Source organism: Pavona decussata, unplaced genomic scaffold, assembly GCF_977016875.1.
Source record: "Pavona decussata unplaced genomic scaffold, jaPavDecu1.1 SCAFFOLD_184, whole genome shotgun sequence".
NCBI classification, from domain to species: domain Eukaryota; kingdom Metazoa; phylum Cnidaria; class Anthozoa; order Scleractinia; family Agariciidae; genus Pavona; species Pavona decussata.
Window position 1 is genome coordinate 2,102,974 of NW_028145593.1, and position 21,630 is coordinate 2,124,603.

The 21,630-nt window shown below is 39.3% G+C and overlaps 1 protein-coding gene across 1 annotated transcript in view; it reads right to left on the reverse strand.

The window, feature by feature from the left end:
• Positions 1–21,630, reverse strand: part of LOC146462906 (pre-mRNA-processing factor 6-like) — a 43,780-nt gene that overhangs the window by 15,751 nt on the left and 6,399 nt on the right. The window contains exons 2-19 of the mRNA XM_085085002.1: positions 21,419–21,575; positions 19,905–20,023; positions 19,027–19,105; positions 18,228–18,322; positions 17,492–17,573; positions 15,956–16,099; positions 12,340–12,434; positions 12,027–12,091; positions 11,006–11,133; positions 10,009–10,135; positions 9,335–9,453; positions 9,214–9,261; positions 4,541–4,655; positions 4,049–4,157; positions 3,017–3,086; positions 2,529–2,650; positions 1,767–1,860; positions 540–661 (exon numbers count right to left, since the gene is read on the reverse strand). Coding sequence (XP_084941128.1) covers positions 540–661; positions 1,767–1,860; positions 2,529–2,650; positions 3,017–3,086; positions 4,049–4,157; positions 4,541–4,655; positions 9,214–9,261; positions 9,335–9,453; positions 10,009–10,135; positions 11,006–11,133; positions 12,027–12,091; positions 12,340–12,434; positions 15,956–16,099; positions 17,492–17,573; positions 18,228–18,322; positions 19,027–19,105; positions 19,905–20,023; positions 21,419–21,575 — 1,890 coding nt within the window. The remainder of the gene's footprint in view (positions 1–539; positions 662–1,766; positions 1,861–2,528; positions 2,651–3,016; positions 3,087–4,048; positions 4,158–4,540; positions 4,656–9,213; positions 9,262–9,334; positions 9,454–10,008; positions 10,136–11,005; positions 11,134–12,026; positions 12,092–12,339; positions 12,435–15,955; positions 16,100–17,491; positions 17,574–18,227; positions 18,323–19,026; positions 19,106–19,904; positions 20,024–21,418; positions 21,576–21,630) is intronic.

The following is a 21,630-nucleotide window of genomic DNA, read 5'->3' on the forward strand; positions in this document are numbered from 1 at the left end:
AGTTATATGAAGAAAATGTTAAAGTTAGCAGTAAGAAAGTGTCATCCCTCGGTAGCCTTCAGATTGTTCACTTAAACATTTCCTTTAAATCAAAGACACCAACTTATTACCTGTAATCTAAAAATAAAATTAAACAACATAAAAATAAAAGAAAATTAAAATTAAATTATACATGAACAATTAAAAACTAACGATATAAAGTCTTGCAAATGATTTAAAAATTACAAATATTTTAAAGATAGATTACAAAGACAGCAACAAGGAATGAAAACTAGGAATAAGAATTAAAAACTAGCTAAAAGCACGCTTTTTAATACGTTGCTTAAAAATTAAAAATGAGTCTATGTCTTTGAAAGACTGTTCTTAAAGGTTCCAGTCCTCAAAACCCTGGTAAAGGAGTCTCTTCTTTCCGTAGTTTTTTCAGACGAGTGGGAGACGGAAATCATTCTTTCTCCGGGTATTGTAGCGATGGATGTCACTGTTCCTAAGACGTTTTGAGTATTTGCCTCTCGTCAAAGATATCATCAAATTTCCTGTACCTTGCTCGTTGATCCTCATTATTTTCACTTTCCAGTTTAACAGCAGCCAACCAAATCTCTTCACTGTTGGGATTCGCTTGAAACGCCAGCGCCAAGATTGAACGAGCCTGATAAATCTCGCCCTGCAGCAATGAGTGAATAATGAAACCAAATTCCTGTTAGCAAAGCGGTTTTCGTTCTTTTCAACTCAATGTCGCTGAAAAATAATAACCAAACTAACACTTGATCTTACGACAAGAGAGGCTAACATCACAACGAATGATTGAACCAATCAAAACTCGAAGCAAATGCATGCGTATGTCGTCAAGTGTCAAGCGCGGGAAAACGCGTGCGATGTGCCACGAGAGCGTGGAAGGGTAAACCAAACGCAAACGCGATTTACTTTAGACATTCAGTTGAAAACCTCACTGGCCGACGATAATCTAATTAAATGTTTTTTTTCTTTTACAATGTGTCGAATGAATGCCATTCCTTTGAAATGAAACCAGAAGATACACAACTCACACGTAATTCACATAGCTGTTTCTTTCTCTTAACCCCCCCCCCCCCCCCCCCATCCCTGCCGCAGACGATTTCCAGAAGAAAATTAGCAAACTATTTACAGGGTCAGATCATCATCATTATCATCATCAACAACAACAACAACAGAAAAAAAGACGCTTACTTCCGAATTATTTTCGTGATATCTCTACTCTTGCAAGCCAGATACATTCTTATAATACAAGAAATTCCAACCTTTTCTATATGCCTTATTGTCGAACTAATCTTCGAAAATTCTCAATTCGGTTTCAAGGTCCTACGTTTTTCAACTCACTAAGTCGTGAAATTCAAAACAGTGAAAGCGTCAGTTTGTTTGGCAAAAGACCTAAAAAATTCCTTCTTTCTTAGTAAATTGACTCTTTGTTGAGCTACACACCTTTTCTTCTTTTTTCTTTCCTTTTTTCTTCTTTAAAAAAAAATTAATCGGAATTTTCATTCAGTACCCTTAACTTCTATGGTTTATCCTATAGTTCCAGGAAGCCTATAGTTAATAAGCCCCCGGCTTCTATAAAGGCTTCCTAGCCTTAAACACATTTAATCTTGCAAATAGTTTAGTAGGAATATTGTAATAGTAGCAATATTGTGTATCATCTTTAAGTATTTTTTGGTAAATGGCAAATAAATGAATTGAATTGAATTGAATTGAAAAAAGAACCATACTGTAATACAGCAATGACAACTACTTACAGCCATCCACTTGGATTTAGCACCCATGAGCCAAAGGATTTCAGCTTTCGGACAGTGCTTCACTGCATTCTGTAACAGGGCCTCTAGAGACTCTCTGATAAAGAGACAGATAGTACAACAAAAATGTTATACATCACAAAGCCAAGTAACTAGTCTTGTTGTCTCATTTCCAACTGTCTACAAAATTAACCGCTTTGCTGGAAACACTCTAAGGGCGTTTTCCATTTGTTAGAATTGGCCGGCCAGCTCAATCATTTCGTAAACGGAATGCACCAATTTGAAAGACAGTCTATATATGCTGCTTTTTCGAACTGCTTCAAAATCGTGCACACTCCTTTCAGAATGTGCCATTTTGAAGAACGTGAATAATCGATCCTTTAAATTAGTACACTTCGTTTACGGACACTGTCACTATCTGTAAAGGTAAAGATGCGAAGTTGGGGATGAATTGGACACGTACTACGAAGAGATGGCAATAACATCGGCAGAACTGCACTGACATGGGCACCAGAAGGCAAAAGAAGACAGGGCATACCACGGATGACCTGAAGGAGGAGCGCGGAGAGAGCGGGAAGACATGGGATGCCAGTCGTGGAGGGGCGCAACTATATCTGCGAAAGCCCGAGACAGATGGAAGGCTTTTCTGAATTGCCTCAAGTGTCCCCTGGGGCACGAAGAGGATCAGTAAGTATTTACGGACCAACAAGTTTTACCGATCAGTCCTGACAAATGGAAGGCACCCTTAAGACTCAGTGCACTCACCTCGTCCCATGATTCTTTTCAAAATGTGCAGCTCGCAACCAGACACTTTTCTTGCTGGGAAACACAGACAGAGCATGCGCATAGATGGCTCTTGCGCATTCGAAGGCGTTATTAGCAACACACTAAGAATAAAGACACCAAACGTGATTACTGCAGGCCAAACGATAATTATGATAATTCATGTGTGCAGGATAACAAGAACAAAAGATCTATCTATTCTGGACATAAACTGAGACCTTTTCACTCCGTGAGAAGGTGATATTATTTCGCCTGTGCAAAGAGCAGTGAGAAAAGTCATATTTTATAACTCTAGCAAATGCACTGGAAACAACCGCGAGAAAGAAACAGTCGTTATTTATTATCCGCTCTTTTGTTTCTTATTTTAGCGATTGGGATATACAGTGTATCTCTTCTTAGTATTTCGCTAAAAAATTTGAAGCGAAATCTCGTATTTGTAGTCCTACTAAAATCTAAAGGTATCTGCTTACGCTGTTAGCATCTTCCATCCAAGTATGCTTCCTATCTTCTTCTTCCACTCCAATGCCGATCACGATGTCACTAAAAAACAATGGACGAAATCTTCAACTAGACTTCAAGCAGAATGCTTATTTTCTGGACTTAAAACGAACAATGTTATTTCCAATGGATTAGGGGTTAACTTCTAAAGAAACTGTGCTGATGCGTCGGTTGGGGAGCGGAAACGAATGTATGGTTTTATCAACAGAGTTGATTACTCGGTAATTTGGCCACCGTTAAGAGATTCAAGTGCTGACGTTTCGAGCTTTAGCCCTTTGCCAGAGCGAATTAAGGAATTGTCGGTTGTAGGTGGTTTGTATGGCAAGCTGTGTAACTAGCTAATGGCTGGTGGCTGGTAACATGAAAACAAGAATCCCCATGGGATCAACGAACGCTCTTCATTCCACTAATTTATTCTTGTTTTCAACATTACCGTACTCCTACCAATAGCATAGCTCCGCTGCTTAACCTGTAAATCACATTGCCAGAGGATCCGTAAGACTGCAAATGTCATCACAATAGACCCCTGTTAATACGACCACTATCGCGTACGAGAGTTTGCTTACATGTGATACTGTTTATTTTTTGTTTTTTTTTCTTTTTTTTCGGATAACAAAACTAGCTGCAAATGTCTAGGTGTTTGGAAATAGGATCAAACACTCTTTCGAGTATTTGATATAGCCTCTCAAACCATTTATAATTCTTGGAGAAATTGAAAGCAAAAGCTCACCAAATTGAATGATAATTAAGATCACATTTCCAAACCTCCTTGGCGGCGCTGATTTCCTTTGTCTTCTCTTCATGTAAGATAACTTTCCCTCAGGTTGTCAAAATGTCAGTCAATGTCACCTTAAACCGTCCTTCTAAGGACTACACTCACCCGAATGATCATAATTTACGTACTTATGACATGACTCCTGGGTTCAAACTATTTACAGAATTATTAATGAGTTTGAGAAGTAACGTAAAGGCTAAAATCATCCATTAAAAAATTCTCTCCTCACATTACGGCTCTGCAAGTTGCCACACTGCCAGCTTTCTCGCTTTCCTCTGCATCTTTTATCCACTGATCTCTGTTGATTTCCACACCGTTTGCTTTTAATGATGTTACAGCTGAAGAAAAAAAAATTAAGCATTAAGGTCGATGCCTCCTAATACAGAGGTAATTTTTGCGCTGTTTATGACTATGTAGGAAAGCAGATCTTAGCAAGGGCTATTGAAACCCTGTGGTGCTATTTGTTATGCTCTACAAGGAGCTTGTAAGGATTGAGTCTGTGGATGAAATTCTAAACTGTGACCGTTCAAATGAGAGCTACTGAGTAGTACTTTCATGTGGTGCTGTTTATTGCAACGTACAAGGTGTTTCTAACTTTTGAGTCTGAGGACGAAATCCTGAAGTGGAACTTTCAACTAGAAGTAATCGTACAGCACTGTGGTGTTGTTTATTTCAAGTGGAAATTGTAAAAAATGGCTCTCTTACAAGTTTTACAAAGTACCTCTGTCAATGATTTTCTCCACCATAGGTAAGTTGTCATTAGCTTCTTCCAGCTTAGCTGCTGTGATCCAGATCTGTCTGTCGGTTGGGATATTCTCGCGAGCTTTGTTCAACACCTGTAGTTATGGCAGAACAGGGCAGAAAAGCTTGTAAAATGGTGAAATGATTAAATAATTAAGTGCGTGTCTGTACCAGGCGACGTTTCATCCAAATCTCTCCTACAAAAGCCATATGCTAACTACTGCCGAAACAAAACTAAGTCGTCCGTTAATTCGCAAAACGTATGCGCCGTTGGCCAGTTTTGGATCATTTCACGCCGAGTTTCTCTATTGTCTCTCTGTGTGCTGGCCTGATCAAGTTTCATTTTTCCCGCGGACAGCGCATAAAAGTCCCGGATGTGTCGCAACATTCTGGGCAATGATCCAGCCCTCCTGCATCAACTGCAGATTATGAACTTACACAATCGGACAGCCAAGATGAGGTTACTAAATGTCGTTGCCTGACCAGTGTTACATCTTATTACGTGTACCTCACTGAGACTGGTGCCTCGACGTTTTCGGGGGGGGGGGGGGGGGTGGGTGAGTGCCAAAATCTCGGTTAATTGTAGCCGCCATGTTGGATTTGCAAAATCTTATTTTCCACCCCCTTGGGGACCGTTCATTTTTTATGAGCATGGGGGGGCTGGTGGGATTTAGGGGGGGGCCACGAGAAAAAAAATGGCACTAAAGGGGGGGGGCTACCAAAAAAAAATGAGTGAAAGAGGGGGGGGTCACCAGAAATAATTGGCTAGTAGGGGAAATTGAAAGTGGCTCAACACAGAAACAGATGAAGAAATTGAATATTATTTCAATTTTATTTAATGCGATTTTCCTAACCACTTTTAATTTGTTTTACATACTGAGGTCGAAATCTGCATTTTATATTAACAACAACTGAGGAAATGAAGCATATCTGTTGGAAAAGCAATAATGAATGTAAACTGAGGTAGACACCTATGTTTGTACAAGTTCAAATTAATATAAAAACGTATCAGTCTCACTATTGAATCATCCTTGGGGGAGTAGTTTTCTACAAAGTGGTTGTACTCTGAACTATATCAATAGATTGTTTAATGTTCTTTTTAATAGTACTCACTTTTATAAAGACTGTTGATTAGTAAATTATTTGAACCCAGGAGTATCAGTAGTCTCACTAGCATGCCTAGTGTGAACATCCAGATTAGTTTTAATAATAGAACTGTTGTTGGTGACCTCAGTTGACGGTAAATCTGAGCCGTAAGCCATCTTCAGAAAAGCTTGTAACTGTCATTTTTAATAGCAGTACTTTAATATCCAGGCGCGTAGGAGGGGGGGTTCGAGGGGTTCGAACGAACCCCCTTTACAGATCAGTAATGGCGGAAGAAAAAGCACTTAATGAGAAGGTTGAGCAATTACATGAGGTGTACCATGCGAGAGAGTAGAATGTCTGCCCTGGTTCTAATGCATATCAAATATGATATGCCTGTCAATTTTGACGAGATAGTCAGCCTACACCCGAGAATGATGCAGTTTACCAGCTTGGTGTATGACTATCAGTAGATCGAATAGCTATCAGAACTCGACAGGGCGCGGAATGTACATTGAACTTTCTTGTTTAAGTTGAAACAATTATGCCGTAGGAGTGATGTATATAGCTCAAAAAGCTGCTGTAAACCAAATTTGTGATTTGCCTAAAATGGGTCTCAAAATGCAGGAAATGAGGTTTCTGGGAACCTAGATTTTCAAAAATTTCCGGGGGAGCATGCCCCCGGACCCCCCTAGTAAGCAAGATTTGGGGCTCAACGAACACCCCTATCTAACCTTTACCTAGGCGACTGATATCTGTGCGTCCGCTGTTTTTTCTGTTTAATATGACTCGTAATCGTTGATTGGTATGCTTCGATCCGTATTTTGTTAGTCAAATCTGTACGTGTATTAATTGTTTCTACTCGAAGGGGAGTAATTTCACGTTAACCATTTGCTTGATTAATTTTTATAGTTTCTTTGAGAATCTAAATGGAAATTTAGGGTTTGTCGTTGCCGTAAACGTGTTGCTATCTATAAAACGTTTTTTTAAACAAGAGAAATCTTTACCTAAGTAGAGAACGGTTACTTGTTAATAGTACTGTAAAGAAATCACAGTAACAATTACGTTTATCTTTGATATAACCAGTACATAAGCGTTTTGTTAAAGTTAGGAGTATGATTTGTTTCTGGTTGGGCGGGAGGGGGGGGGGGGTCATCAGAAAAAAATAGTTCTGCTGGGGGGGGGGCCATGTGGAAAAAAATTGCATGCTAGGGGGGGGTCATACAGTTTCGTAGTGGCAATTAACCAAATCCCACCAGCCCCCCCATGCTCATAAAAAATGAACGGTCCCTTGGTCGCACTTTGTACTATCCTCAATCTTCCTCTGTTTTTAAAATCCAAGATGGCGGATGTAGCGTTCACTCGCCCCCAGAAAATGCGCCTAGGCTAGCCTTGGCGTGGCTGAGTGTCTTAATGACTCTAAAAGCTATACCGTGCAGGAAAGATTAAAGAGCACAGACCAGACTAAAGGCCAGTCTCCCGGTACTCCAGATGTAGAGTTTGGGCTTAAAGCTAACAATTTCATCCCGTAGAAAGAATCATCTGTTACGGAAACAGCAACGAGCATAACCAGTACCCTGTAGGGAGGCGTTCCTCGGTATTGGAACCGCATGACTATAAGTATGGTACCGCTCAAAAGTAAGTGCGTAGACAACCTCTCACATCTCGAGACTCGATTCTCGAAAATTTGCGAAGTGGCACAAATAAAACGAAGTTATGTTTTCAAGTGACATTTCCGTTGCCGTCGCCGATGTGGTTGCTTAAGTTGCCAAACCTCCCTACCGTGTAGCATGAAAATTTTGCGGGTTCTAATTTTTGCGGATTTTGCGGATTGACCTGGATCCGCAAAAATAAGTTCCCGCAGAAAAAAACACCCGCAAAATAAAATGCCGCAAAAATTAACTTCCTTCAGTCAAATTTAAAACTCCGCTCTTAATAGACTTATGCCCCTGGAGCGATATACATTGGACCCTTAATCCTCTACAATTTTCTAAAAATAATTTTCGCCTCGAACTTTCGTGATAAGGGGAAATTTAAGGCCTGGTGTTTTCGGATTGATAAAAATGTCGTTTCGGGCCGAAAAAAGGTCAGCTAAGATTTTCGGAAAGGAAATAAGACCTAAGTTTTTTGGGGAAATGGACAAAAATGCCCTAGTAATTTCGAAAAGACTCAAGTTCCCCTAGAATGACCGAACAGATAAAAATATTATAGCGCAGCTTTAAATGAATCTACAGAGCTTTAAAGGCACTCCAGATAGCCTAAAATAGCGTTTCAAAGGATCTGAGAGAAAACTCCCATTGGGTGCCCCTGATGAACATGATGTTCCATTGGAAAAGCAACTAGAGCTGTCAAGAGTAAAGCAATTCAGTAATTCAGTACATTAGATTGGCACGAATGGGTGATCTGAAGGAACGCACAGACTTGAATCGTGCAGCAGACCAACCATGTTCTAGTGGCCCTTCTGCGGCGGCCTGCAAAGAAGTGCAATAGTTCAACTGAACAAGAGTCTGTCTCATTGCGTTACAGTAGGGCATAGTTTTGCATTTTAGCAGGCCGCTTCCAGTTAGGTCTCAAAGTACATCTTTCACTCGAAAGCCCATCTGCAGGCAGGTAGGTTGAAAAACAATCCCACACTTGTGCGTCGATAAGCTTGGAGCTGCAGGACAGTTCAATGCACTTTATTCTCTCGGAGGCCGCTCGTGTCAATTTAGTCAAGGCTTAAAACGTGCACTGACATAAAGTATGAAATTATTACGCACTGCTCGACGGCCCAACGCGCTGGACTTTCCTACAAGGGATTCAATGTGATAAAAGTGTACAGTATAGTGCATGTGTATTTTATCAATTGTTTCATTGCTAAGCTATATCAGGAGACACTTCCGGTAGATCCGACTGTGAGATTTACGGCGTCCGCTGTAATCATGTGGCCAATATGTTACAGTGAGACACTTATCAATTTCCGCCCGCGAGAGATACAGCAGAATGAGTGTCAAGTGGTCGCTTACGGGAGGTTCAAAACAATTGAAAATATTAAACAATCATCTCTAAAAGTGGTCGCTTACGAGAGTTGGTCGCTTACGAGAGGTGGTCGCCTACGAGAGGTTCCATCTATAGTGATTTGACTTGAAAACGTTTGGTATTTTGGAAAAGTGGTCGCTAATGAGAGGTGGTCGCTTACGAGAGTTGGTCGCTTACGAGAGGTGGTCGCCTACGAGAGGTTCCATCTATAGTGATTTGACTTGAAAACTTTTTTTATTTTGGAAAAGTGGTCGCTAATGAGAGGTAAGGGAGGTTCGACTGTATACAAGCTTTGCGGTAACACACGATAATTTAAGAGACATTTTGCATTGCAGTAACTTCAAAAACGTCTCATGAGGGATTTCTTGTCTTCATTGTATGTATTCCTATTCCGGAATGGGGTCAATCGAACGCACCCTAAGTTCCCTAGTATGACTAGCTGATAATCCTTCACGCACGCTGTGCATTTGGGCATCACAGAGTAGAAAAAGAAAGAAAGAAAGAAAGAAAGAAAGAAAGAGAAGAAAAAAAGGAGTTTATTTTGCCACTTACCTTTCTTGCACTTTCATAAGTTTCCAGTCGAGCAAGAGCAAGCCAGAGCTGGAAAGGAACAAAAGACATTCAGTTTCTGTCTATTAAAAGGCCAGACTGAAGTTATACAACAGCCTTTTACCTCCACACTTGTGGGACAGCATTCCACTGCTCTGCTCAACATGATCTGCGCATCCTCTGGTCCTTCCAACTCGACGGCAGCTTTCCAAATCCTCACCGAGTTGGGAATATGCTCCAGTGCTACAGGGAGACATCAGTTCTTAGAAATGCTTTGACCATATAATATATTGTATATATTGTAATTGTATAGTCTTCGGACCACGACTTTGGTCCAAACTTTGCCCAGGAGACACATGAGAGAGAGACAGACGTTAACGGCCTTCACGGCCAATATTAGAAAAAGAGATCTCACTAGCTTGGTGGAGAACGACGTTTGTAATGGCAACTGCCCCACGTGTAGTTGCTAGATTGTAGATGCCTGTAGATTGTAGATTTTGTACATACAGATTTGAATTTAGTAAGTATTAATTACTGGATATGTATTTTATTATTGTATATAGTTATTGTAGCCTACGATTTTATTGTTGCAAATTTTAAAGATTGTTGTATGTTTCAATTAGGGTAGTGTCCCGATTAGTAAGCCAATTATAGGCTAGCTAGAAGATTGACACTAAAATAAAGTTACTATCTATTTATTTATTTATTATTTATATATTTAGAACTTTGGTGGAGACTGGAGATTGTCTCCATTGTCCTAATCCAGTCCAGACTTCCCACTATCAGTAATGTTATTACCTTTCCTAAAGACTCTCTTCTTTGCCTTGTTCTCGTCCTCCAGTGCTGCAGCCTTAATCCACAGTCGTACCGACTGAGGCAGCTGACTAACTGCTTGAGCACAAACTGATTTAGCTGATTCTGGCGGCTGTGAAATACGCAGTTATGAAAATTGCAATTAAAAATACATGTATTTCATATTATAACATCTACTGCGCTGCACTAGACACATCAGTTTTACTTATAGTTAGATCATCTTATAATTTTTCAACATGTTTTGTTTTGGCTCAGTGCCAGTCGGACACAGGCTCGGTAAATCGATGACACAATCCGTGATATAACTAACGTACAACAATTACAAACAAGCGAAAACCAACACGAGGAAAAAAGCCGATGGCTCAGGCCCACGGAGCAAATAGAGCATGCGCTTAACTCTAAGTACCACTGACCGGTACTGGAGCAGAGTGTCTCATTGCCTTCCAGTCTAGTCAAGGCCTAACATATCCAAGTTTACAAATCACTGTATGGTTAATTTTCAGGAGTTCTTTCTGGGGCAAACATATTTTTCTATTTTGTTTCTGTCCAAGCAAACTCAGGGGCACCCAACGACAGTTTCCTCTCAGATCCTTTCTGGAGTGACTTTACAGCTCTGTAGGTTCATTTTAGGCCGCGCTATAATACTTTTATCTGTTCGGTCACTCTAGGGGAACTTGAGTCATTTCGAAATTACTAGGGCATCTTTGTCCATTTCCCTAAAACCTTAGGTCTTATTTCCTTTCCGAAAATCTTAGCTGACCTTTTTTCGGTACCCGAAACGACATTATTATCAATCCGAAAACACTAAACCTTCAATTTTCCATATCACGAAAGCTTGTAGGGGATCAAGGGCCTTCCGAACAGATAGTTTACCGAAACAATCCGTTGGGTGCCCCTGCAAACTGCAAACCACAGAAAAAACTATTTAGTGGTCGTGAATATCTGAATTTGTACAATGTACCACATTCACTGATATACAGACCTGTAATCGGATAGCTTCCAGCCAAACATCTTCATTCTTCGAGCACACCTCTGTTCCCTTCATGATCGTGTTGCGCGCTGCTTGCATACGACCTGTTACCTCTTCCAAACGAGCTGCAGCTATCCAGCCTTGAATTGGGAAGGAGTAATTAATCAGCAATTTAGAGCGGTTTCCAAGTGAGTTGTCGTAAAACCAAAACCAAAGTAATTACTCTGGCCAATCGCAACAGATGTAAACAACACAACCAGCCAATCAAAATTCGATGCAAATACATTTTCCCTGGCGCCAAGCGCGGGAAAACGCGGGTGGCGAAAACACGATTGGTTTTGGTTTGAATTCCCATTGGTTGAGAAAGTGGCGCAAGTTTTGTTAACCAATCACAGAGCGTAGTAATGCAAAACCAAAGCAAACGCGACATTACTTTAGACACTCAATTGCAAACCGCTCTTCACAACAGATAAAGACAATTGAAGCATATAAATTGAAGGGCTGAGAGCATAACCGACCTAAATGCATTTCAGATCGCGTTTTGCTGTTTTAGCTCGGATTCACCGGAGTTTTTGCATGTGGCCTTGAATTCCTTCAGGAGTTTTATCCGATGTTTTGCCCTTTGTGTAGAATAAAAAACCCATGATTATGGGCGAGACTTCCGATTTTAACACAAAACAAAGCGCAAAGCAGCGGATAAAACATTGGAGCAACGTTTGCTGAAGGGATTCAAGGCCACATACAAAAACTCCAATTAATTTGACCTAAAACAACTTAACGCGATCCGAAATACATTCAAGTCTTTCCGTTCTCTGCAAACGGTCGCATAATTTTAGCTCTTTTGGCCAAAAACAAAACACATCAAACTTGCCCTGTTTAAGTTAGGCTCGATTACCAGCCAATCATCGTTCGCGAAATGAGCCCACGCTTCTAGAGGAGGAAAGCCAGACCGAGGAAGCGGCCGAAATCGAGCCCAATAATATTAAAAAACAAACAAACAAACAACAACAAAAAATCTTCATGTTGCACTTACCAGGGCCATGTTGTGGGTTTGTTGTTATCACAGACTTCAACAGAAGTCGAGCTTTCTTTATGTCTCTGTTGTGAAGAATAAAGAAGTCAGTGTACATGTATATCTTAAAGGGAACCTCTGCTCCGAAAACAAATGTACGGTAAATAGTGTCTAAATTCTAAATTTTAGTTTAAGGAGTAGAAATAACATCCAGCCCTTTGCACTGAGTGTTGCAAGTCTTTCTGCAATAATAATATTGGTTGTACATGTACATGTAGCTCTCCAAGTGGAGATTTTAAAGAGTTAATTACTATTTAAAATAACTCTTACTCACCCAATATCTCCACCGGCAGAAGGTGTCAAGCTCTGCAGATCAGTGAGATATCCTTTTGGATCAACAACTGTTTGGCCACTCACTGAATCAGATGCCTGGGAAAAGAAATATCAAAGAATCAGACAAAAAAAAAACTAAAACCACATAGACTACTCCTCCCTCAACGGAGTTGTCATGATTTTGAAGCTTTTTAAGAAGACAGTTGCACAAGAAAAGAAGCTGGTTGTTTAACAAGAAAGCCTTCCACACTTATTATCTTTTTAATAGCCCTATCTAGACTTATTGGGGGGTAAGGAATTAAGCCCGCGCTGACTTTGAACGTTAACAACTTTTTTAAATATTTGCCAAACAATACAGTTATAGTAAAGTCACCTTGAGTATACATATCTATCACAATACATATCAATCCAAAAACATTTTAAAAAATGGAGGCAAACTGTATTAATAACACACCATACAGTACTGCTCGAAACTATGGGACCATTTGCCGCGTATTTGCCTCGGTCGATTCGCGGTTTTGATCTGCGATTTCACCTAGGCAAAACCTCGTCTAACCGCAATAAAAACCTCGGTTTCACCTAGGTTTTTTTCGGTTGACTTAAGCCGCGGTGAAAGGCAGGACGCGGTTGGGTTTGAATAGGCTATTGTTCGCTTTGTTTTCATGTTCTTCGAGGACAATAAGCGAACTGTCGGGTTTTAGGTGTGATAAATTTCACGGAAGCGCACTCGCTCTCAAGGGAAATAATCAAAGCGCTCTCGTGAATTGAACTGGTAAATGTAATAATATTTCGGATTATGCCAAAAATTATTTGCTTAACGTGCAAAACAATTCATTAAACTTCACTCGCACAATTATTCCTTTCGATACGCGAAGCAACGCAAAGGTCAGTGAAAGCTCGAATGCTAGTCGACGAAAGAAGAGAGCGCTTCCAGGTCTTTTTGAAGAAATTACAATGGAACTAGTTGTGCATAAGCGAAAAAGCACTACTACTCCCGTTGTGGCTGAATAACAAAATGCAAGCGTCCAGGTTTCCTAACAAGAATCGCCGTAAATTAACTTACTATAATTTTTTTCCGCGTTGTGTTGTTGCGGGATGAAACTTGATACACGTGAAGGAATTTGGTTGCCTAGCACGTGACTGAAATCTTCCCGGTGTTTTCATTATGGCACGGTCCTTTCTACGTCCAAACGACGGCTTTTCTCAACGTTTTAAAACATCGGAAGGAGCTTTACACTTTTGCTAAAGTTGCTGTTTTCGTTTTATCCAGAGTAAATATTAATAGAAATACGTTAAGCGTTGCGGTAATTTTCCGCGTTTGTGTTTGCTCCAAGTGAATCGGCCTTATCGCTCACACTCGATACCGAATCAAATCTATTACGAAGTTTTAGTTTTTCGAATCCGGATTACATTGGCAATACATTTGGAGGGATTTTCACTTTGTTTTTCTCTGCGTCCGTACTGAAATCCGATTGCATATTTTGAATTTAGCGTCGCTATTTCGATTGAACTTTGTTGCGCACTTTACATCAGTACGTAGGAAGGGCTATCAGGAGGTTTATCAAACGAATAGAATATCTTTCTTGATTGTGTGGCGTAAACAGCAAGAATTAAACTGAAACTATGTCTTTTGCTCTGTGATTATTGCCTGTAGCGTGACAAAAACTAAACATGTCCCAAATGCAGAAAAACAAACTACCGTCAGTGACTGCCAAACGAATTGTTATCGGTCGTTCGGTTTCCGATTCGGTGAGTCTTTACAAAATCTTTTGTTTGAGGGCTTCTTTAGGATGAAAGGTGAGATAATGTTTGACAATACCCTGACAATAGTAATTAGTCATTATTGTATTTTTACCGAGGCATTGCCGCGTCTAATTCCCCGCGGCTTTCGGTTGCTTTCGTCTTTGACGCGGTTGCGGTTTTCGTCCCACCGCGGTGAATTCGCGGCAATCACGTTCGGCAAAGACGAGGTTTTACCGCGTGCAAATGGTCCCATAGTTTCGAGCGGCACTGTAGGTGAAAGGTCTAATCAGCACCAGATTGTTTGCAATAAGGACAGCATTTTTAGTTAAAAGATTTAAAAGGTAAGTTTTGGTAGTTAACAGATCCATCATTAGTTCACAATCATTATGACCGTTACAAAGTCAAATTTGAAAATTCGTAAAATGGACCTACTGTAACTTCTTTGGGTAACAACACCGAACAAAGCGTGCTGGCTACATGTACATACTTTGCTAATATACTATAATAATTATAATATACTGTAATGTAAAGAAAAATTCATAGCTTTATACCATCAATAAACCAAGGAAATTTCTACGGGGGACTCGTTGACGATGTTCAAAACTCAGGGCCGTATGTAGCGGGGGGGGGGGGGGGGGGGGCAGCACCCCCGCTAGGAAAACTCTCTTTTTCTTTCTAAGTAGTGTTTGAGTTTGCTGAGCTTTATCTTGTAGGTTGTTCCAAAATCACAAGAAAATCGACTAATTAACTGAAAAAATATTCCTTCAATGGGAATTCCAAATAATTATTTTGGAAAATCTTTCGAGGCAAAAGCCAGTACGAGCTTTCTTATGAAAATAACGATTTTGTAATTTTGGCTTCTTTTGGTTTAGAATTTGGTGTTTTAATAAAGACTGACAAGCCTATGCCACTCCCTGGCGCGCGTTTCAGCCCATTTAAATCTGGCTTATAAGAGTATGTTTTTTATTTAGAGTTAAATTGGTTTTTTAAGCCTGCGTGACTCCCAAGTATTTGTAGCGGGTTTGATGGATTTGATAGAGCCTTGGATTTAACCATCGTATGTTCAACATCATAGTTCATTTGTGCCTAATGAGTTTTGATTTTCCTCTTTTGAATTCTCTTTATTTTGAATATGACCTGTTTTTCTCTCTGTTCAACAACGGTGTTTTTATGTCACATAGGGCATTTCAGCTGGGTTTGGTTTGGCTTCTTTGTTGTTGAGATTTGTGAAATTTTAATTAGGACAGAAATTAATCATTGCTTGCCGATTGAATGTGCTAGAAAATTACTTCCGGGCCCGGCTATTAAAGGGTGTTGTGTTTCTTGGCACGGCTATTTGTTTTTTTGGTTCTCTAGTAATCGTTGTAGTGTGGTATAAAGCTATGCAACGAGTCACAGTAATAAAAGGCTTGAATTGTTCTAAAATCACGACAGTGTTTTTGTAAGTGTTTCGCTCCACTGTCATATATAGTGTGTTTGAATTGTGGGGCTCTGTGATTTTCTCCGTTTATTTACAGCAGTGCATCGACTGTGTTTTAAATTTACCATTAAATGAGAGGCAAGTTTGGTTCAAGCTAAACAAGGTGTTTCTGCCATAAAAAAACATCACAATTTGAGACAAAAAGCATCAGTGTTTTTTTTTTTCTTAAAGGTCTTTGAGGCAACTTTTTCCGTAAGGGTGAAAACAAAAACGTCCAACTAGAAAACCCTGTCTGTATACGGGAGACAACTGAGAGGGTGTGGGGAGTTTGCCCCCACAGACAAAAAATCCTAGGTACGGCCCTGAAACTGACATGTAAATTCAAAACTCCGTTCAAATTTCAAAAATACCGGTCACGCGTGATGTGGATTCACTGTAAAAGAATTACCATTACCTGATCCAGCTTTACGCCAACAAGTGATTTTCTAGCTTCTCCAATTTTGATCAAATCGAGATCAGCAGACGGAGTGGAAAATCCAGGAGTCATGCCGCCAGGTGTCATACCTCCAGGGAATGGTGTTTGAAATCCACCCAATTTCTTGACAGAATAAACAAGTTTCAGTTTACTGTTACAGTACGTACCTTTGCCACTTTGGAAAAAGGCTTTTAAGCAAAGTCAATGTATCCATGCATGTACATGATTGTGTGAACGAGTAGGGATAGGGGACAGGAGGCTAGTTTGGTTGGGAACTGGAAGTACATTGTACACATATGTGTGTATGAACTGGGAGAGAAGGGTACAAAAAGTGGAAGGGGTGGGGGCGGGAAGATGGCTTACTTGCAAACTTGAAGTAAAGTGTACGCATATGAACTGGAAGAGCAGGGTACAAAAAGTGGAAGGGGTGGGGGCGGGAAGATGGCTTACTTGCAAACTTGAAGTAAAGTGTACGCATATGAACTGGAAGAGCAGGGTACAAAAAGTGGAAGGGGTGGGGGCGGGAAGATGGTTTACTTGCAAACTTGAAGTAAGGTGTACGCATATGAACTGGGAGAGAAGGGTACAAAAAGTGGAAGGGGTGGGGGCGGAAAGATGGTTTACTTGCAAACTTGAAGTAAAGTGTACGCATATGAACTGGGAGAGAAGGGTACAAAAAGTGGAAGGGGTGGGGGCAGGAAGATGGTTTACTTGCAAACTTGAAGTAAAGTGTACACATATGAACTGGGAGAGAAGGGTACAAAAAGTGGAAGGGGTGGGGGCAGGAAGATGGTTTACTTGCAAACTTGAAGTAAAGTGTACGCATATGAACTGGGAGAGAAGGGTACAAAAACCAGCAGGGATGGTGAAGGGAAAGATGGTTTGGTTGGAAACTGGAAGTATGCAATACACTGTAACAATAAGTGTATTATCGTTTGTCTCATGATGTAGTCACTGAGGTGTAAATCGCGACGTTTCAACTGCTTACTGCTAGTCTTCATCAGGTGATGAGGTCGACTGGTTATGTAGCACCATTTATATCACGATGGTCAGCTGGAAGTATACATATGGACTGGGAGAGAAGAGAACAAAAACTAATAGGGGTGGGGAGGGTAAGAAAGCTTGGTTGGAAACTGAAAGTACCCATGAACTGGAGGAGAAGGGTACAAAAACTGGTAGGGGTGGGGAGGGTAAGAATTTGGTTGGAAACTGAAAGTACAGCTGTACACAGTCAGGAACTGGGAGAGAAGAGTACAAAAACTGGAGTGAAGTGTCATCCTTTTGCCTCTCTCAAACTTTAAACAATGAAAATCATGTTTGAGTACAAGATGGCTGATGGGATTTTTGGGATACTAAGCAGGGGGTAGCAAAACAGGTACATGTACATGTACTACTATCTATCACCAACGAGAGGTCACTGGCCGCAAAAATATGCTTCCAGAATTCAAATGTATAGAATTCGGCATCATACCGTAGGTATAGTATGCTAATTATAATTGTAATTATAAGTTGTACCTGCTGCCGTGCATCAAGGGATGTCATCTTCTCTCCACTCATAAGAGCACTGTGCAGAACACTGTCAGGGACTGGGGTGAATCTGATTTTTAAACACAATTTAAGCACCACAGTTAAGTATCATAATTTCTGAGTACAGTAGTCTGTTGCTGGTACAATAAAATTAATGTATGATGCATATGACTTTTGTAAACCATTGATTCATCATATCATTTGATAAAATGATTTATGGAAAGCATACCGCTGTATGCTCACTGTTCAGCAAAGTCATACATGTACAACATATTGATTAGCATAATTATGATGAGCTGAAAGCCTCATTACGTGTACAATGCAATTGAGAAGTCGTTTTGTTATACGTATCTGAAAGCTGCAGAAAATTCAACAACCACAAATACATGTAGTTTAATCAAACTTAACATTATGTACATGAAAGAGACAGCAAAACAGTCACTGAAATATGAATCACCAAAGGTGAGGCATTCACGAGGCATAAAAATGTCAAACGCATGGTTACTCACATGTAAACCTTGCAATCTCCAAATACAACATGTACATGTACATGTAAGTTTGTTCTAGATAGACTTATCATTCAAAGACTACATGCATTTGAATGTACCACTGGAAAAATGTAAAAAAAATTAATACAGTGTGGGCTTTTTTAAAAATCTAATATTAACAGTTTCCGCTTTTCAAATATTATACATGATTATCTTGATGTAATTATAAATAGTACTTCTCTGTCCTGGGATTCCTCTGTTTTTTGTTTCTGTAATCTCCAACCTCTGGAATATTCAACCAGTCATCTTCAGAAACGTCAGAGAGCTTACGCTAGTAACATAATACAAAACACAAAAATGCAGTTTGTAGAATCATGTAAACTTCAGCTTAAATGGAACATTTCTGAAGGCAATGACAAGTAAATTAAGGGTTTGATCAGGCTGGAGCTTTTCAGGAACAGAAAACATTTGATACATCAAGTCTCCATTAATTGATAATTCTTTTTAAATGCTTATACGGGAAACTCACGTGTCATTCATTAAAAATTATGCTAATTTAACCCTTTGACTGCCATGGCACGATGGTCACATCAGATCAATGCCGATCAAGGAAGCTCTCACTGGTAGACATTTTTGCAGTTAGAGACTCAAAATTAGGTGAAGAGAGCTCGTTTTAAAACAGTGAAGAAGATATTTCTGAATACAGTGGTTATAGTTCTGAGTCAGAAGAGGAAGTTGAAAGCACCGAAGAAAGCCAAGGTTCTAATGAGGATATTGATGTCAGTGAAGATGAAGTGTTGAACTTATCAAGAAATGAATTTTCATGAAAAATTCAAGATGGCCGCCAGTCACTGGGTTGTACCATTCAAAAGGGTTTAAACAAACTACCTGTTAGCCATCTACATGTACACCTGAGAAATCAACAACTTCTATACATAAAATAAAATCACTATTTCCTAAAAACAACCTGTAAGTATCAGTCTTGAACATTACGTGTACAAAAATTAGTACTACAGTATAACAATGAATTCACACCTTCAAATCAGAGAACTGTTGCTGAATCTTTGGCCTTTCTTGTCGATATTGCTCAATTTCTTCTTTAAAACGTTTCTCTCTAAATTGAATAGAAAAAACAACAGCAGTTTGTAAACTCTATGTTGAATATTAATTTTGAGTCTTATAATTAAATACCCAATATCCGGTTTTCAATAAATGCCCCCTCTCATTTAAATGCCTCCCTCCAATTCATAATCCTAAGAGGTAGGTCAACATTGCAATAATTGCCCTGTAGGTTTTGGAGAAATGAACACTTACAATACAATACAATATTCAATCATTACAATACAATGATACAATACAATAACACTTATTCATTAAAAGATCTTAAGTCTAAATAACTCAGTAATTTATAGGTGTATCTGATTTAATGCGGACCAACTAACAAGTTCATGATGGAATGTATGACTGTATCTTGTAACAACTGACTATAAAGTATCTTGTAATGTAGTGTATTTAATAATATGTTTAAATTAATTAATAAACATACAACTGTACTAGGCTGTGAATGATTTTAACAATTTGGACCATGACTTTCATAATGTACATGTACAGTAGCTCTTTATAGTAAATAAATAAAAAAGATAAACTGGTTTTTCATGTTGTGTATGTCCAGTATGTTTTGGAGCTTTTATTTGTTACTTAACAATGTTACTATTATGATTGCAGTAACTTCATGTACATGTACCTGTAATTTATTATAAGTTATTATTGCGATTTTGTTTTTTAGTATTTTTCAGCATCTCTAAAACACAGCCTGTGATGAATGCACCCTGATGATGATTATTACTATACTGAACATGTATTTAAAATTTGAACATGTACACGCAATGCACCTAGTGAGTGACTCAGTTTACCTCCTTTCTTTTCTTCTATCATCCATTCTTCTATCAATGGAATCATAAATTGCATCTGCCTCTTCATCATCCTTCTCATAAGGACAACTGGAAAATAAACTACCACCATATCCTGCAAACTGTGGCAGAACAAGGACACAATCAAATTTTGGTTCGTAAATCCTGGTTCACATGTCTGACTGAAGTACCTGAGACCTAGTCGCCCCAAGAAATTATTGACTGTCAGACCTAAGTGACATCCTGGTGAGCCTCCGACATCTCTACAAACATACCAATGAACTGGACAAGATTACCTGTTGTCGCTTTCTAGGAGTCTTAGTTTTTGAGGTCTTACGTCTTAGGAGGTTAGACACTTACAGACCTTTCTTTTTAATGGTAATTTAAAATTCTGATGAAGGCCAGGTGTATGTAATGAAAACTATTGACACCATTGGAAAGCGCAACTAAAAATTAGTAAAAATGCCAAGTTTGAGAGTCCTGTCTTTTAAAATTGCGAAGATATAATTTCGTAAATTCAGGGTTTTTTGCAGAGGTTCCATTTCATTTTCATTTTATTTTTTATTTTCGCACTAATAAATTACATTGAAACAAATGAAAACAAATACACATCAAATTAAAAAATTGTATACTTAAAGTAGTTACATGTTTACGAATTTACAACACTTGATAAATGTTACAATAAAACTATATTAACTGGGTAGACATGAATGACAAATTATTCCTCCCGAAGTGAGGGCCGAAGACCCAAGCGTAGCTAAGCCGCGTGGATTCGAGCAAAAAATAATATTATTTTATATATATCGTTGAAGGTATCCATGCTGTTGCCTGGCAACAGTGCAAACAAAGTTTAAATGACGTCAGACTAACGGAAGGTTGCTAGGTACCAATTGCAGGTTGGAAGACAGGCTGGCGTCAGACGCAGCTCATGTTTATTTATATTGAGGGCTGAACGTGTCAAATTATTCATCAAGCAGTGAAAAATGTTTACTATTGGTGAAACACAACCAAATCGTGATGCAAATGAACCAAAGAGGATGCACAAGGGACAAGACAGATTCGCCAAGGGAGATTAAACAACGAAACTCAGCGTGAGCAGCGAAGAAGAAGGACATCAGGGAACCACAGAGCAAAGACAAAAGACAACATCACTTCGAATCAACTGTCCACCCAGCTCTACAATGTACATGTAGCTTCACGAGGTTTTGCAAGCCATGTGTTTCTAGTTACAGAATAACATTTGTATAAAGAAAAAGCTAAGTTCCCTGTTTCCATACAAATGTCTATAATATAACATTTTCAGACTTAACAAAGCTAAATCCTCGCTATTTCAAAAGAACACTCTGAAACTTGGCCTTTTTACTGATTTTAAGGTGCTATTTCCAGCAGTGTCAGTTGTTTTGCTTTACTTGGACTACACTGTTCATCACAATTTTAAAGTACAGGTACCATGGTAAGGAAGAATATCATGAAATAATGAAACAGAAAATCAGATGGGTATTATAATCAATCTTTACCTCATCATAATTTGTTTCATTCAAATCTTCTTCTTCCTCCTCTTCGTTTTGCGCTTTCTTTTCATTTGCAAATCCTGGCTTTCCATGCCGTTCATCACTTATGTCTGTAGCATCTCTGGCAGGACCAATATCTGATCGAGTGGTGAAACCTGTAGCACTACAAAAAAAAAAAGATCAATAAATTATATAAATATAGAGCTTGGTCTGATGAA